The sequence below is a fragment of the Coenobita brevimanus genome, chromosome 57, assembly GCF_032717465.1.
Source record: "Coenobita brevimanus isolate Jiangsu-jjx chromosome 57, ASM3271746v2, whole genome shotgun sequence".
NCBI classification, from domain to species: Eukaryota; Metazoa; Arthropoda; class Malacostraca; order Decapoda; family Coenobitidae; genus Coenobita; species Coenobita brevimanus.
The window spans coordinates 19,693,316-19,710,651 of NC_137010.1; the positions used below are offsets into that span (position 1 = coordinate 19,693,316).

Consider the following 17,336-nt stretch of genomic DNA (forward strand, 5'->3'; position numbering starts at 1 on the left):
TTTCTCCTGGAATGATTGTTGAGCCTTCGTCGGTTACGGTAGGACTTGTGGAGACCTCTGAAGTAGGGTAACGAAGTCTCCACTTTACACTTCCCGACAACCCGTAATATGATTACCACAGCCAGATACAAACACTATAAACACTATTCTACAATTTTCAAGTAGTTTGGGATCCATACTAAAAAAAAAAAACATTGTGAAAGCAATGGAAATTACGAGCGTGTCTAATCGTCGCACTGGCACTCGTTCGCTTTTGGTACTCTATCATTTATTATTCATAAAACCCCTCACACTTTATATTTCACTTAATATATATAACACTTATATATATCTACAGTCTTTATCCATAAGTTTCCTTCAGTAGTATTAGTTTATTGTCACTGTAGGGATTCAATTTCTTTCAGTAAAATACGTAGCATTCACTTTCTCGTCCTGTATACTGGCATTGAGAGTGAATGTCACTTTCATCTTCACTCTCATAACTCATAGCATTCAGACATGCTAGAGTGAAACTTTCACTTTCATTACTCCTAGGGTATATACTCGTATTCTTATGATACTACTCATTTACATTTCTATTTACGTTCTCTATTTTATTTACGTTATTTACATTTCTATTTTATTTACACTGTGTTATGCACTATCACTTGAAATAACTTATAAAACTATTTTCCATTGTTCACGTATATTTACATTCATTACTTTCACTTGCTGTTTACACATTATTTACACATTATTTACAATTCCACTTGCACTGTTTTACTCAATAGAAAGATCATAGTCACTCTTTTATCAATTGTCAGCCCTTCACCTCTTTCCACACGAGGTTTAGTAGGGGGTAAAGGTCACAGGGCCATTTGCATGGGGGTGAAAAAATGCCTTGAAGTCAGCAAGAAGAAACATACGTACCCTCGCTTCGGAAGATGAGAGTAAACTGATAACGGAGGGCCAGGGTGGAGGCCTGCTTAGGGTTATTCAGAGTTACCAATATTAGTTCTTGAAACAGCTAAGTCTAGCACTGAAATGATTGGCAGGAAATCTAGACAATACATTATAAATTTGGTAGTTCCAGGTGAATGTAAATATCACTTAGGCTTCTCCCTTCCCTCCTTACATGTATATTTATTACGAAAATAGATTATAGGCCTACTTAGGAGATATATATTCAGAGCTACCAATGTTAGATCTTGAAACAGCTTTGTCTAGCACTGAAATGATTGGCAGGAAATCTAGACAATACATTATAAATTAGGTAGTTCCAGGTGAATGTAAATATCACTTAGGCTTCTCCCTTCCCTCCTTACATGTATATTTATTACGAAAATAGATTATACGGCATATTTCAAGGGGAAAAAAACAGCGAAAATTAGCGAACGAGTGCACGTGAGGTGTTGTCAGGTGATAATTAGCCAATTCCAAGTGTATGGCACTCTCACTTACCTTATTTCTTTCTTGTATATATTATTTGGTATAAGAATAGGACATAGGGCTTATTTCAATGGATGAAATCAGTGAAAAATTCCAGGGAAGATTTACTTAGCGTAGCACGGCCGGGCAGGCGAGAGGATAGGGTAATGGAGGGGGGGTAGGGAGGGGAGTCAAGAACGGGGAGAAAAGGCTAAATTGTCAACAATGGATGGGAGTACAGATGAGATTAGGAGTCCTGACTAGTGTTGGACATTGGCAGTACTGATAGATGATACAAGCCCCCACTTGGAAGCCCGGGTGAATTCAAAATAACACAGAATCACAAAAGCGACGCCCCGCGGTATGATCCCTTGCTCCCAAGCGTCACAAAAGTGACGCCCCGCGGTTAAGGGGTTAAGGACAAGAGCTCCCGGATGAGAGTAGGCACCACCAACAACAAGCCATGTGCAAGGTGATGCTCTGTTGTCGACGGCCATCTTGCGACTGTCCTGCCAGCAGCCAGCCCTCTACAGCCAAGTACTGCACTTTCAGCCTGTACCTTCCACATGTGGACATGCATTTCACTGCAATTCAGTTGTATGTATTTTCTTTGTATTTTCGTTGCAACTTACCTGTTTCGAGATGGCAAGCAAGAGCGGTTCTTCGGGTAGCAGTGATAATGGATGAGAGCAGTGTGGCTCCTCTAAATCTTCGCAGCCAAAGGAGAAAATTAAATGGCAATACAGGAAAGGACAGAAATACACTTGCTGACAGTATGGCAATACAATGCAGAACTACAGTTACTTAACCACAATTATAGTTCATAAAGTTTACAGGGGGTGTGGGCAAAAAATCATGATTTTAGGTAGTTAGGTATGGAGGCCCCGGACCCAAACTAATTTTTCCCATAAGAAGTTCAGTTTAAATTTCGATTATTTGAATTTCGCGGTGATTTTTAGGTACGTATGCTAATTGAAATTTGAGATTCCACTGTATGTACAGTATATATATATATATATATCCATCCATCCATCCATCATCCAATTCTACGTTGCCTCATGAGAAGCGTAGAAGCCCGGGGCTAGGCAATTTGGTCCTGACTTTTAAGATGAGAGTGACCAGCCTCACTCATCCCTGAGTGGCATTACATGAGCAGTAACCCCAGCCATCCCTTGGATATAAACCTTCACCAGCTCAATCCGATTGGAGTGCTGTAATTACCCACTAAACTACCAGGTGCCATAATTCAGTTATATGGTTACCACCCAGCATAGTAAATGGTTTCCTGGTGTACAGGAAACCATTAGGCTTGTCTCTCAGTGTAGAGTCACCCATAGGCAGAAGGAAGAGGAAAGAAAGAAAGACAAAAGAGGGAGTGTAAAGTCACCCGTAGGCAGAAGGACGAGGAAAGAATGCAGTAAAGAAAGACAGAAGAGGAAGGAAGGAATGGAGAGAGGAGAGGAAAGGGCAGACACCCGAGAGCAGCACACATCGAGTGAGTGGATGGTGAGCGCCCCCACCTACCACAATATATATATATATATATATATATATACATATATATATATATATATAGATATATATATATATATATATATATATATATACTGTATATATATATATATGTATATATATATATATATATGTATATATATACTGTATATATATATATATATATATATATATATATATATATATATATATATATTATATAGTGAGTAGGCACTGTGTTGGTAAATTAGAGACTGAGGTATTAAACAAACTGAAATCCATGAAGATCTATGCAGAAGATTACAAACTTTATAATTTCATGACTGAATTGGAGAACATTATTTGGGATATTGTAGGTTTGAGTGACACACACAGAAAAAAGAAGAAAAATTAATTCAGCTCCAAGACAGCAACCACGTATTTGACTACAGAGGAAGGCAAAATGAAAGAATAGTGTAGGATTTCTAATTAACAGAAATCTTGTATTGCAGACGACAATGTTAAATTCAGCAGGTCATCTGACAGAGCAGCATTGGTTGTAATTAGACTGCAAAAAATGTTCCCAGAAAGTAATACAAGTATATGCACCAACTTCTCAAAGCTCAGATGAAGAAATAGAAACATTTTATGACCACATCTCCCAGATTATGTTAGAAGAAAAGACCACATATACTATACTCATGGGAGACTTCAGTGCAAAAGTTCGGAAATCAGAAAATGGAGAAGCATGTGTGAGAAAATTTGGAATGGGAGAACTGATTGAAATAGGAGAAATGCTGGTAAATTTTCCTGAAATGTATAACATGAGAATATTGAACACATCCTTTTGCAAAAGAACAGGGAGAAAAAGGACCTGGAGAAGCTCAAATAGAGAAACAAAGAATGAAATAAACTTTCTTATAGCAGATAACAATAACGTGGAAGGTGTGCGTAGAATATTTACAGAAGAAATATGTGCAGCATGTGATGTGGTGTGTGGAAGGAAGAGAAGACGGAGGGGGGGGTGCAAGGAACAGCGTGGTGGACTGAAGAGGTGAAACAGGCTGTGGCACAAAAGAAGAAAGCATACAATGAATGGATGAGAAATAGGGGCGTGGAAGAGGTTGAGAGGCGGAAGAGAGAGTTATATGTAGAAAGAAAGAGAGAGGTGAAAAGATTAGGAAGAGAGAGTAAGAAGAGAGTGGATGAGGAATTTGGAAGGAATTTGAGTGTAAAGTGGAGGGACTGTAAGAAAATGTTCTGGAGAGAGGTGAAAAGAGTAAGACAGGGTGGAAGTGAAGTTAGCAGGGGAGTGAAAGATAAAAATGGTAGATTACTAGTGGAGAAGGGAGAAAAAGTGAGCAGATGGAGAGAACACTTTAAGGAATTGTTGAACGTAGAGGATGGAAGTAATGCGAGTATAAGTGGCTGAGGAATGGCTGGGAGAAGGAGGGAGGTGAGAAGACAGGAAGAAATCAGTAGGATAGAAGTTGTGGAAGCAATGAAGAAAGTTAAATCAGGGAAAGCCCCAGGAATTGATGGAGTGTGTGGTGAAATGCTGAAGCATGGGGGAGAGATAGCAGTAGAATGGATGTGGAAGATGTGCAGATTGGCCTGGGAGGAAGGTAGAGTCCCGGAGGATTGGAAGTCAGGTATAATTATTCCCTTGTACAAAGGAAAAGGGGAAAAAGAAGTGTGTGGTAATCATAGGGGCATTTGTCTTCTTAGTATAATAGGTAAAGTGTATGGTAGGATACTTATTGACAGAGTTAGAGAAAGAACAGAGAAATTAGTTGGAGAAGAACAGGGAGGCTTTAGGAAAGGAAGAGGTTGTGTAGATCAGATATTCATTCTTAGATCTTTAGTGGAAAAATTTCTAGAGAAGGGAAAGAAGTTGTATGCTGCTTTGATGGATTTGGAGAAAGCATATGACAGGGTGGATAGACAAGGAATGTGGAAAGTGTTAAGAATATATGGAGTAGATGGGAAGTTGTTGAATGCTGTGAAGAGTATGTACGATGGTGCGAAGGCTGCAGTGCATGTGGATGGTGAACTAAGTGAATTTTTCTCTTTGAAGGTTGAGTTGAAACAGGGATGCGTCATGTCTCCATGGTTGTTCAATCTGTACATGGATGGGGTAATAAAAGAGGTACAAGGTAGGGTAGTGGATGTTGGAGTGGCCCTGGTGAGAGAGGATAGTGTTTGGAAACTCCCTGTACTGTTGTTTGCAGATGATACTGTGTTGTTGAGTGAAGACGAAGGGGAGCTGCTAGGCTTGGTGGATGAGTTTGAGAGAGTGTGTAAGAAACGGAATCTAAAGGTGAATGTAGGGAAGAGTAAAGTGATGGTCTTTGAGAGAGGTGAAGTCAGTGAATGTACAGCGAGGTTGGATGGTGAGGAATTGGAAAATGTGAGTATGTTTAAGTACTTGGGCAGTGTGATGAGTAAGGATGGAGGTTTGGAGGGTGAAGTGCTTGAAAGGGTACAGCAGGGAAGAAGGGTTGCTGGTTCCTTGAAAGCAGTGATAAGAAACAGGGAAGTGAGCATGGAAGTGAAAAAGTTACCGTACTACATGACAGTATTGTGATACCAACTTTAACGTATGGAAGTGAAGCTTGGACGTTGTTGGAAGGACACAAGTCAAGAGTGAGAGCAGTGGAAATGAGTTATTTGAGAGGAGCCTGTGGAGTCACATGGAGAGACAGGCTGACGAATGAGGATATAAAGGAGCGTTGTGGTGTTGATGTGGATGTGATAGGAAGCGTTATGAGGAACACACTGAGGTGGTTTGGCCATGTGGAGAGGATGGAGGGTGAAAGACTGACGAAGAGAGTGTATGTGAGTGAGGTGGAGGGGGAGAGAGGGAGGGGGAGGCCGAGGATGAGATGGAGGGATGAGGTGGAGAGGTATATGAAAGAGGGGGGTGTGAGTTGGGAGCAGGGCAGTGAAATGGCGGGGGACAGGGTGACTTGGAGGCGATTTGTTTGTGGCCACCCCAAACGGGATTGAGGCATCTGGCAATAGATAGATAGATAGACCATAGAATGGTGGGTTGCACAGCTAGATTCAGTTTCGGAAGTGAAAGAAAGATGATGATTAAAAATAATAAGATATGCCCAGTAAAAGGAAACGAAAACAAAGCAGCCTTTCAGTTGGAAATAAGGAGCAGATTTCAGGCTCTAAGTAATGCTGAATGTGACATTGATGAGCTGAATGACAGACTAACAAAAGTGCTAAGAGAATCAGCGGAGGTAGTAGGAAAACCTAATACAACCAAAGCCAAGTAGTATTCAGAAAAGACACTCGAGCTTATGAAAAGAAGAAAGGAAATGAAGGTAAAAAACAAAGAAAGGTGAAATAAAATGAGTGGAATTAAACAAACTTATCAGGAACAGACAAGGAGAAGAAAAAAGATAGAGAAGCATGGATCAGATCAAAGAAACCATCAAAAAAAGGAAAAAGTCTGACACAGGTCCAAAGTAAAATAGCACTAGGAAGCAACAAATTACATCACTGAAAGACAAAAATGGTGAAGTCATTAAATGCAGAGATAAGGGGGTGAAGAGAGTTGGAGAATTTTACAAAAAACTGTATGCATCAAAGACCGTAGTACCAATAGCTAATTTTTCAGTTGACAAGTGAGGTAACACCAGATGAAGTAAATATTTCTCTTAAGAATGTGAAAAGAGGGAAGGCTTCGGGAGAAGGTGTAATAGTAGTAGATTTACTGTTGGATGCAGGAGTAGAAGTACAAAATAGGCTTGCTCACTTATTTACTCATTGTATAAAAAAGAATAAATTCCTAAAACCTGGTGTAATGCAATAGTTATTTTACTTTACAAAAAACGTAACTCAAAAGCTCTTAGTAACTATTGACCCATTAGCATACAGTATTATCAGTCATTTGCAAACTCTTCACTAAAGTCCTTACAAACAGAGTAACAACAAATTTGGAGGAAAACCAGCCTTGTGAACTGGCAGGATTCCGAAGCGGGTATTCGACTACTGATAATCTACACACAATGAATCAGCTAATTGAGAAAACTGCAGAATATAATAAACCACTGTGCTTAGGTTTTGTTGAATACAAAAAGGCTTTCAACCCGGTGGAGCACATAGCAGTTATAAATTCATTGTGAGAACAAGGAGTGAATGAGAACGTTGTAAAACTGCTCAAAAACATATATAAAGAAGAAACTGTTACAGTTACAGTATCCAAGGATTTGGAAAAAATTAAGATTGAGAAAGGTGTGCATTAGATAGGTGCAATTTCACCATAAATATTTACAGCATGCCTAGAAAGTATTTTCAGAAAGCTAGGTTGGGGAAAACAAAGAAGTGCACATAGATGGAGAAAAGCTAAACCATTTAAGATTTGCAGATGACATTGTCCTAATTACAGAAACAGCAGAGACATTGCAAGAAATGTTAAATGACCTGAACAGAGAAAGTCTCAAAGTAGGGCTAAAGATTAACCCGAGTAAAACTAAAGTAATGTTTAATCCACAAACACCAAAGAGCGTCATCAGAATAAGCAAAGCAATTCTTGAATAAGTCGAGGAGAACAATTACGTGGGGCAAATAGTGAAATGAAAAGATGCTTTACAATTGGATGGAGAGCATTCAGTAAACATAGAGATATTATGAAAAGTAGCTTGCCAGTTTGTATGAAACAAAATGTATATAACAAATGGATAATTCCAGCTATGATGTATGGTTATGAGATGTGCAAACTGACAAAATCAGTGGAAAGTAAATTAATCCGTTCTCAAAGAGCAATGGAAAGGACAATGTTGGGAATATCTTTAAGAGACAGGAAAAGTTCAGCTTGGGTGAGAGAGCAGACTAAAGTCAAAGATATAATAGAAGTTATAAAAGAACAGAAATGGAGATGGCAGGCCATGTAGCAAGAAGAAGGGATAACCAATGGAGCAAAAGACTGATTGACTGGGCACCAAGAGATTGTAAACGTAGCAGAAAAAGGGCAGACAGGAGGTGGAGTGATGAGATACAGAAATTTGCAGGGAAAATGTGGCAAAGATTGGCCTTTGTTCAGCAGTGGACTTGTAATTGCTGGTGCTGGTGCTGATATATATATATATATATATACTCACACACACACACACACACACACACACACACACACACACACACACACACACACACACACACACACACACACACACACACACACACACACACATATGACTACCAAACAGCACACCTTGTACACATAGTGCAGTAATGAAGAAGCATAGACAAGATTGATAAGTAACATTTTTCTATCAGTTAAGGGATTGTTGCGCTGTAGAACTGAGCTTAAACAAAGTTCTCAAATGTTGTTCATCTCATCTCAAGAGTTACTCTACACTTATTCATTCACACAGTATCGGACAAAACAGTGAACAGAATCAATAAAAGTCACTTTAATGTTCCTTCTGTCCATATCTGACAGCCTGATATTGGCAGTAGATATTGGTATCGGTTCAGTATCAGAAAAAAATCCAAATATCGGCGATATATCATGTTGGTTACAGCACTACAGTACTTATATTAAATACAGTCCCCCTTCTGTTTGACACCAAAGTAATGTAAACATAATGCAGTCACTGAGTACTGTAACTAACTGTATAGAGCACATGAAAATTTGCTTTAGTACTATTTTCTCGTCCCAGTCAAAGCGAGATTTATTGTAATGTATTAGCCACAAAAAGTAAAAGATTGTCACTTGCAACTTAGACCAGCGAGACATATGTTTACTGTTAGGCACACCATTTCCAGACATACGAGCCTATAATGAATATGAAAGCAGATCGTATGCCTTTTCTTTCTTGTGTTTCTCCATCCAGTGGCTCATACGTGTCTACATGCGTATGAAAACCATGAGGGGGTAAGTAGATCATACGCGTTTGACGCGTATGAAAACTGTGATGAGGTTAATAAATATGGCCCTTGATCTCACTACCATCCATTCTGTTGCACTTTTTCCAGAGAAGGATGTGAAGAGTGACCCCTCTCTCCTGGACAGCTTCACCACTGACCCCCCCAGTGCTGGCAGTTTTGCCTCCAGTGGCCTGGACTTGGACATTAAACAGGAGCCTCTTGATGTCAAGCCGGAACTCGATTTCAAATGTGAGTGTTTGGCCAGTATCATTTTTTGAGGATTGAGCATGCTACTTGGATCTGATTTCATCCTTCTCATCACCATCTCTGACGCCTTACCCAATCCTGGGAGCCCCCAGACAGGGGATGGTCATGACAAAAATGCCTCTAGGCTACCTTATCTGATTTCAGATTGGAAAAAGTTAAATGCACATTTACTTTATTTTATGTGCATTTCCATGTATGCAGGAGGATGATAACGCTTGTACTAAATGTATATAAATGTTTGTGTACTGTTTACTCTGAATCACACTCTCTAGTATTTTTATGCAGATTGCTTCATACCGTAGTAGAGGATTGCTCCAAAAAGTTGCTCATGATGTGAATAATATCACAAAACTTAAATATTTGCCAAGAGAAAAGATTTCATGTGAAATTAAATAAAGCAGCACAGGGTCATAGCTGAGAGTTTTATCTTGTGAAGTATACCGTTTTGTACTGTATTTGTGAACTACTTGTGAGATGTTGTAAGCAGTGAATATCTTGTCCAGTACTGCCCAGTTGGCATGGTGAGTGTCCATTGTAAAACATCACATCTGATTGTATTGTTTCTGAAACTGCTGTTGGAAAGCTCACAAAATTCTGATTTTAGAAATGAAATGCATTTGCAGAGCTTGCTTGAAAAAATTCATCTTGGGAAGAGGGTAGCTTTTTCTTTTTATACCCCTACGAGTATATTATCAGTGGTTTGGTTTATGTCAGGAAAGCCAATTTTGGGGGTGGAAAGTTGCCCCTGTGGGGAAGAAAAAAGTGTATGGCAGGGTAGGTTACACAGAGGGTTGACTCTGTGTGTGTGTGTGTGTGTGTGTGTTTTCATTTTTAAAGTCTCCAACATGCTTGCATGTGTTGGCCATGGTCACCTAATGGCAGCATTCCATGCTGCTTGATCTCCGGCGTCCCTCCTATTCAGTCCTATATCCCTAAGGTCACATTCATTGTCTTCATCCCAGATATTTTTTGGACTATCTCTCGCAACCCTGCTGCTAATGTTAACACTTCACACTTTCTGCACCCAATTATCATTCTCCATCCTCTCCCTAAGCCCAGACCACCTCAGTCTATCCCTCCTCATCACAACAATACGCTCCAGTCCCATCCGACCTCTTACCTCTTCCATCATAAACCTAGCCCCCCCAGGCCTTGCACTCAAGGATGTGCTGCACATCCACCTAATCATTGTCATTTCTTTATGTTTGATCTTACAGATATCCTCCTCCTGTAAACCCAGGTCCCACTACCATACGGCACTACACTCCTAACACATGCAGCACATAAAGTTCCCTTGGCATGGAGGGAGAGCCCTCTCAGTGTCAGGAGAGGAAACAGCTCTCTGAACTTTTTCCAGTCACTCCTCGCTCTAGCCACAGAGCTATCTCCAGCACTTAACATGTCTCCCAGATAACAGAACCCTTCCACACAGTTGCGAGGTTCACCAGAAAGATCAATCCTTTCATGCATTTGTTGTGCACCCACATATCACAAACGCTGGACCAGGTGGAATTACTTCCCATGCCCTTGTGGCAAATCGCACATGGCCACTCTCCCTCTTCCTTGACAGTACTGCCACCAGCCCTAGATATCACCTTTGTTTTCTCTGCATTTACTCTCAGGCCTGTGTGTCCCATACCATCACTCCACTTTCTAAATCTTTCCTCTGCCTCCCTTTCATTCTCTACAATCTAAGCCAAATCATCAGCATACAACATCTCCCACAAGAGTCCATTTCTAAAGTTTGTGAGAGGGCTTCAAATACTTTGATAAACAACGAGGGGCACATGACCCATCCCTGATGCCCACGAACATTCATAGAAAACTCATCACTCAAATCTCCATTCACTCTTACCTGGGTTCGAACATCCACATAAATAGCCATAACCACCCTACCCAGACACTCCTCAATCCCAAGCTTTCTCATTGCCCACTTCACCACTTCCCACGGGACTCTGTCAAAGGCCTTCTCCAAGTCAACAAAAACAAAGTACAGATCCCTTTTCTTTACTGTATAATTTTTCTGAAGCTATCCAACATTGAATATGGCATCAGTGATCCCTTTGCCTGGCATAAACCCAAACTGCATCTCATCAGTGTTCCCACTTTTCTAATTATACCTTCTAGGACTTTCTCCATTCCCTTCATTATCTGGTACAAAAGCTTCATGCCTCTTTAATTTCCTCTTTCCAGGGCATCACCCTTCCCCATGTACACAGTCACACTCTTCAGCCAACCACTGGGGACAACACACTCATATATAATCGTATTTATGAAATCAGTAACTAACCCCACTCCTATATCTCCTGAGGCCTTCAGCATTTGAGCAGTCAGCCCAGACTTTGGAAATGAAAACTTTCATACTTAGTGCCACAGGTGTCACTAGTTATATCCAGGTGTTTTTGTGTAAACTTTATGCAGGTACAGCCATGAGCTAAAGCTTGCAAACAGTTCTTTGCCAGCATTGTGTCCTGCCTTCCATGTTTCTCATTCCTCCCCAAATAACAGAGTATCCTTTCTTCTCATACTGTAGCCTTTTTGTGTGCTTCACATTCATCACCTTCCCTTGTCACAGCCACAGCCGGCATAGTAGTGTTGACAGACTTTCGCCCATGTCTGTACATTGTTCCCTGAAATGACAGACAGTAGTCTGTAATTTTCCTATATATATATCTGATGGTTATTGGTATATGTCCTGTGTCATATTCAGCTTTTTCCCAGAGTGAACTTGACAGATACTAGTACATATCTTTGACCATTCATCCATCCATTATCCAATCCAGTATTGCCCCATCAGGAGCATATATAGCTGGAGCTAGGTTACATTTATGGCAAGGGTGATCAGGTGGTATTGTGTGAGCAGTAAACCCCAACCATCTCTCAGAATTAGACCCTAATAGGCCACATATTCTGGTTGGAGTGCCATAACTCACATGACCACCAGGTATCTAATAATTATATGAGGGCAACAGGGCTGATACATTACATAGTACTGTACACAGCACTAAGGCCCTCCAGTTATTTGCCTATGTGCATCAGAGAACTGTCCCATAAAAGGGAAAGTACCCAAGTGCAACAGGAATACAACTCTAAATTTTTCAGGTGTACCCTGACTTGACTAATGTTCAGGTTTTTCCTTTGCATTGGCATTCAGTTGCTGGGTTTCCTTGCATTTCATCATACAGTATTTCCATATCACCTGAATCGTATTTTCTCAGTTGACACAGACTGGGATAGTGACTATGTGAAATCACTGGAAGATGGCATCTCTGGCCCGTGTGACCTTCTCAGACTCATTCACCTGATGGGCACTGAGATTACCACATGTGAGGGACTCCTAAAAGATGAGCTTGAGAAGAGAAAACGCTACAAGGTGAGCTGTTGTTTCCTTATTTTTACCATACTGATAGTTCCTTAGGCTGCAAGTTTTGGGGGTTGAGTGAAATAATGTGAGAACACAATTTATCCTAGAGTCATTCAGGGATGTGACTCCCAGGACTATTTGTACTGGGTTGCTCAAAACCTCGGCTCTGTTGAACTTGGGGGTAGGTTGTCCGCTGGCTATATCATATTTGCTAAACAACGGTTAGATATCCTGTAGGCAGATATCAGTTGTTTGAAGATAGGTTTACGTGTTGGTATATAACTGGTGATATCTTGCTGTCCAGTGATTAAGTCCCAGTACTTTTGTGGTCAACTCATTTGTCACATTTCATATATGTACTCCACCATGTCCATCACCCATTACAGTCCCAAAAAAGCAAAACAGAGAACTGTTCGCAGACTGACATAGAGTACACTGTTGAAAAGGTAAAGAGGACATTACTGTTATCCAAATCAAGCACATACATGTGACAAATAAAGAGACAACTGAAGTATCAAACAATGGCAAGCTAAAACTCGGAAGTTGTCCAGGCGATTCCCAAGGAGTTGAAGGAAAGCAGGAGAAGGAATGTTTAATGGCTGAACTGGATGTAGCAAAAAGTGGAACATACAGTGGCAAGTAGAGTATGTGGCTCAGAGAAGATGAACACTCCTGGTCTGCATTATCCCAGGGGGTTGGTGGTAGCCAATACCCTCTTCAGGCATAAAATGATCCACAGGTATACATGGCGAGTGATGAGAAGGGTGGATGGTGAACTGAATGAAAGGAAGACAATGATTGATTATGTGTGTGTGGATGAAAGGATGCGAAGATGTGTAATGGATGCAAGAGTTTATAGAGGTTGGGGGAGTGGACTTTCTGACCACTACTTGGTGGTGGCCAGAGTCAAGGTCCAATTAAAATGGAGAAATAGAAGAAGGGAAAGATGAGAAGAAGGAGTAGTTGCAAGGAGAGTGGAAAGGTTACAAGAGGATGAGAAAAAGGCAGAGTATAAGAGAGAAGTGGAGGAACGATTGAGCAAATATGAATTGGAGCAGATGGGAGACATGGAAGGTGTGTGTAGCATATTTACAGAAGAAATATGTGCAGCATGTGATGTGGTGTGTGGAAGGAAGAGAGGACGGAGGGGGGTGCAAGGAACAGCGTGGTGGACTGAAGAGGTGAAACAGGCTGTGGCACAAAAGAAGAAAGCATACAATGAATGGATGAGAAATAGGGGCGTGGAAGAAGTTGAGAGGCGGAAGAGAGAGTTATATGTAGAAAGAAAGAGAGAGGTGAAAAGATTAGTAAGAGAGAGTAAGAAGAGAGTGGATGAGGAATTTGGTAGGAATTTGAGTGTAAAGTGGAGGGACTGTAAGAAAATGTTCTGGAAAGAGGTGAAAAGAGTAAGACAGGGTGGAAGTGAAGTTAGCAGGGGAGTGAAAGATAAAAATGGTAGATTACTAGTGGAGAAGGGAGAAAAAGTGAGCAGATGGAGAGAACACTTTAAGGAATTGTTGAACGTAGGGGATGGAAGTAATGCGAGTATAAGTGGCTGGGGAATGGCTGGGAGAAGGAGGGAGGTGAGAAGACAGGAAGAAATCAGTAGGATAGAAGTTGTGGAAGCAATGAAGAAAGTTAAATCTGGGAAAGCCCCAGGAATTGATGGAGTGTGTGGTGAAATGCTGAAGCATGGGGGTGAGATAGTAGTAGAGTGGATGTGGAAGATGTGCAGATTAGCCTGGGAGGAAGGTAGAGTCCCGGAGGATTGGAAGTCAGGTATAATTATTCCCTTGTACAAAGGAAAAGGGGAAAAAGAAGTGTGTGGTAATCGTAGGGGCATTTGTCTTCTTAGTATAGTAGGAAAAGTGTATGGTAGGATACTTATTGACAGAGTTAGAGAAAGAACAGAGAAATTAGTTGGAGAAGAACAGGGAGGCTTTAGGAAGGGAAGAGGTTGTGTAGATCAGATATTCATTCTTAGATCTTTAATTGAAAAGTTTCTAGAGAAGGGAAAGAAGTTGTATGCGGCTTTCATGGATTTGGAGAAAGCATATGACAGGGTGGATAGACAAGGATTGTGGAAAGTGTTAAGCATATATGGAGTAGATGGGAAGTTGTTGAATGCTGTGAAGAGTATGTACGATGGTGCGAAGGCTGCAGTGCGTGTGGATGGTGAACTAAGTGAATTTTTCTCTTTGAAAGTTGGGTTGAAACAGGGATGTGTCATGTCTCCATGGTTGTTCAATCTGTACATGGATGGGGTAATAAAAGAGGTACAAGGTAGGGTAGTGGATGTTGGAGTGGCCCTGGTGAGAGAGGATAGTGTTTGGAAACTCCCTGTACTGTTGTTTGCAGATGATACTGTGTTGTTGAGTGAAGACGAAGGGGAGCTGCAAGGCTTGGTGGATGAGTTTGGGAGAGTGTGTAAGAAACGGAATTTGAAGGTGAATGTAGGGAAGAGTAAAGTGATGGTCTTTGAGAGAGGTGAAGTCAGTGAATGTACAGTGAGGTTGGATGGTGAGGAATTGGAAAATGTGAGTACGTTTAAGTACTTGAGTAGTGTGATGAGTAAGGATGGAGGTTTGGAGGGAGATGTGCTTGAAAGGGTACAGCAGGGAAGAAAGGTTGCTGGTTCTTTGAAAGCAGTGATAAGAAACAGGGAAGTGAGCATGGAAGTGAAAAAGTTACTACATGACAGTATTGTGATACCAACTCTAACGTACGGAAGTGAAGCTTGGACGTTGTTGGAAGGACACAAGTCAAGAGTGAGAGCAGTGGAAATGAGTTATTTAAGAGGAACCTGTGGAGTCACATGGAGAGATAGGCTGACAAATGAGGATATAAAGGAACGTTGTGGTGTTGATGTGGATGTGATAGGGAGCGTTATGAGGAACACACTGAGGTGGTTTGGCCATGTGGAGAGGATGGAGGGTGAAAGACTGACGAAGAGAGTGTATGTGAGTGAGGTGGAGGGGGGAAGAGGGAGGGGGAGGCCGAGGATGAGATGGAGGGATGGAGTGGAGAGGTATATGAGAGAGGGGGGTGTGAGTTGGGAGCAGGGTAGTGAAATGGCGGGGGACAGGGCGACTTGGAGGCGATTTGTTTGTGGCCACCCCAAACGGGATTGAGGCGTCTGGCAATAGATAGATAGATAGATAGACCCTTGGGCACTGTGTAATATCTGTTAGCTCACCGAATAGGTAGTGGGTGGGTGGCTACCATCATTCCATGGGGCTTTAACCATGGGAGTGATGCTTGGTCAAACCCCTGTAGCTGACCTAATGCAACACTCCCAAGCAAGGAAATTGACCACATTTACCAAGTACACTCAGTAGGCAAATTCTGAGCTGAGACTACTGCCCATACATAGTCTATCACCTGTTCATAGCTCATCCTTTTGGGGGTTATGCCTACTTTTTCAATGCACCTTGCCATGTGGAAGAACCCTGTTTAGACCTTGGTGAGGGGCAGTATGATACAGGAAGGTGGCTTCTTGTTTATAATCAGGGGGTTTGCTTGGCCAGACAGACTAGGGTAGAACAACAACCACCACTCCAGACTCCTTCATGTGTCTTCTTAATCAGGAGGTTTGTTGGAAAATGGTTATACTCTAAAGAGATGCATTTTTCCTCAGATTGACGACAGTCGGCGGACACACAACTATGATCAGTTCATAATAACCTTTCTGGCGATGCTGGCAGAACAGGGTAAGATGGGTGACCTGGTGAAACAACAGCTGCAGCCAGGACGGAAGCGACCACCTCCAGCACCCTCCACACCTCGCACCTCCAAGTTAGGATCACAGTGTTGTGTACACTAGTGCCAGAAGTTAGATAAGTTGATGATGTGGTGATTAGAGCATCATACACCTTAAGGTTCTCCTCAGAGTGAGATATTTTGAGTTGCCAAAAACCTCTTAATAGAATATAAGGTGGCGGTAGTCAGGTAGTTATCTATCTATCTATCTATTGCCAGACGCCTCAATCCCGTTTGGGGTGGCCACAAACAAATCGCCTCCAAGTCGCCCTGTCCCCCGCCATTTCACTACCCTGCTCCCAACTCACACCCCCCTCTCTCATATACCTCTCCACCCCATCCCTCCATCTCATCCTCGGTCTCCCCCTCCCTCTTCCACCCTCCACCTCACTCACATACACTCTCTTCGTCAGTCTTTCACCCTCCATCCTCTCCACATGGCCAAACCACCTCAGTGTGTTCCTCACAACGCTTCCTAGTTATACTGACAGATAATTTTTACTATTAAAGGTGCAGATACGTCACACTCTACCCATGTAAGGCAGTTCTGACCGAGCAGTCTTTAGACCCCTTGAATGATGATCTGTTACGTACTTCCTTATTGTTGACATCACCCCCTTGGATAAACACAAGTCCTGATACTTAGGAATACACAGTAAATACTGCAATATCTCGATATACGATACCCCAAGATGTGATACCCCGGCTTAACGATGGGGGTAGAAATTGCACCATACCTCTCCTAATGATGGCCAAACCCCAGTTTAACGATGGGTTTTGATTTTTCTTACTGATTTTGATGATATTTTAGATTAAACTTGTATGTTTAGGTTGATTTATAAATGGTTTTTAGACTTAGATTAATGTGTTTTAACCATAGGTGAGGTGAACATTGTCATTTTGAGGTACAGTTTACTAAGTTTGATTTTTTCCAGACTTACATTTGACGGTATTCAGATTTGATTTGTTGGTTTTAGTGAGTTATTTACAGGTGTTAGGCTTAGGTTAGCTTCCTTGACAGCTTTTAGGTCATTTAGATTGCCTTTAAACCTGTTTTTGGGCTCATCTGGGTAGGTTTTGGACATGGTTTGGGGGAAAATCCAAGGCTGGTAAACGGTCCACATTGAAATACATGTTAAAAGTACCCTGATATACGATACCCCACCTAACGATGGGGTTTTACCTA

The 17,336-nt window shown here is 41.5% G+C and overlaps 1 protein-coding gene across 1 annotated transcript in view; it reads left to right on the plus strand.

Moving 5' to 3' along the window:
- Positions 1–17,336, plus strand: part of caly (ubiquitin carboxyl-terminal hydrolase calypso) — a 125,530-nt gene that overhangs the window by 102,501 nt on the left and 5,693 nt on the right. Inside the window, exons 12-14 of the mRNA XM_080274228.1 lie at positions 8,869–9,009; positions 12,246–12,400; positions 16,029–16,186. Of these exons, the coding sequence (XP_080130354.1) occupies positions 8,869–9,009; positions 12,246–12,400; positions 16,029–16,186 (454 nt within the window). The remainder of the gene's footprint in view (positions 1–8,868; positions 9,010–12,245; positions 12,401–16,028; positions 16,187–17,336) is intronic.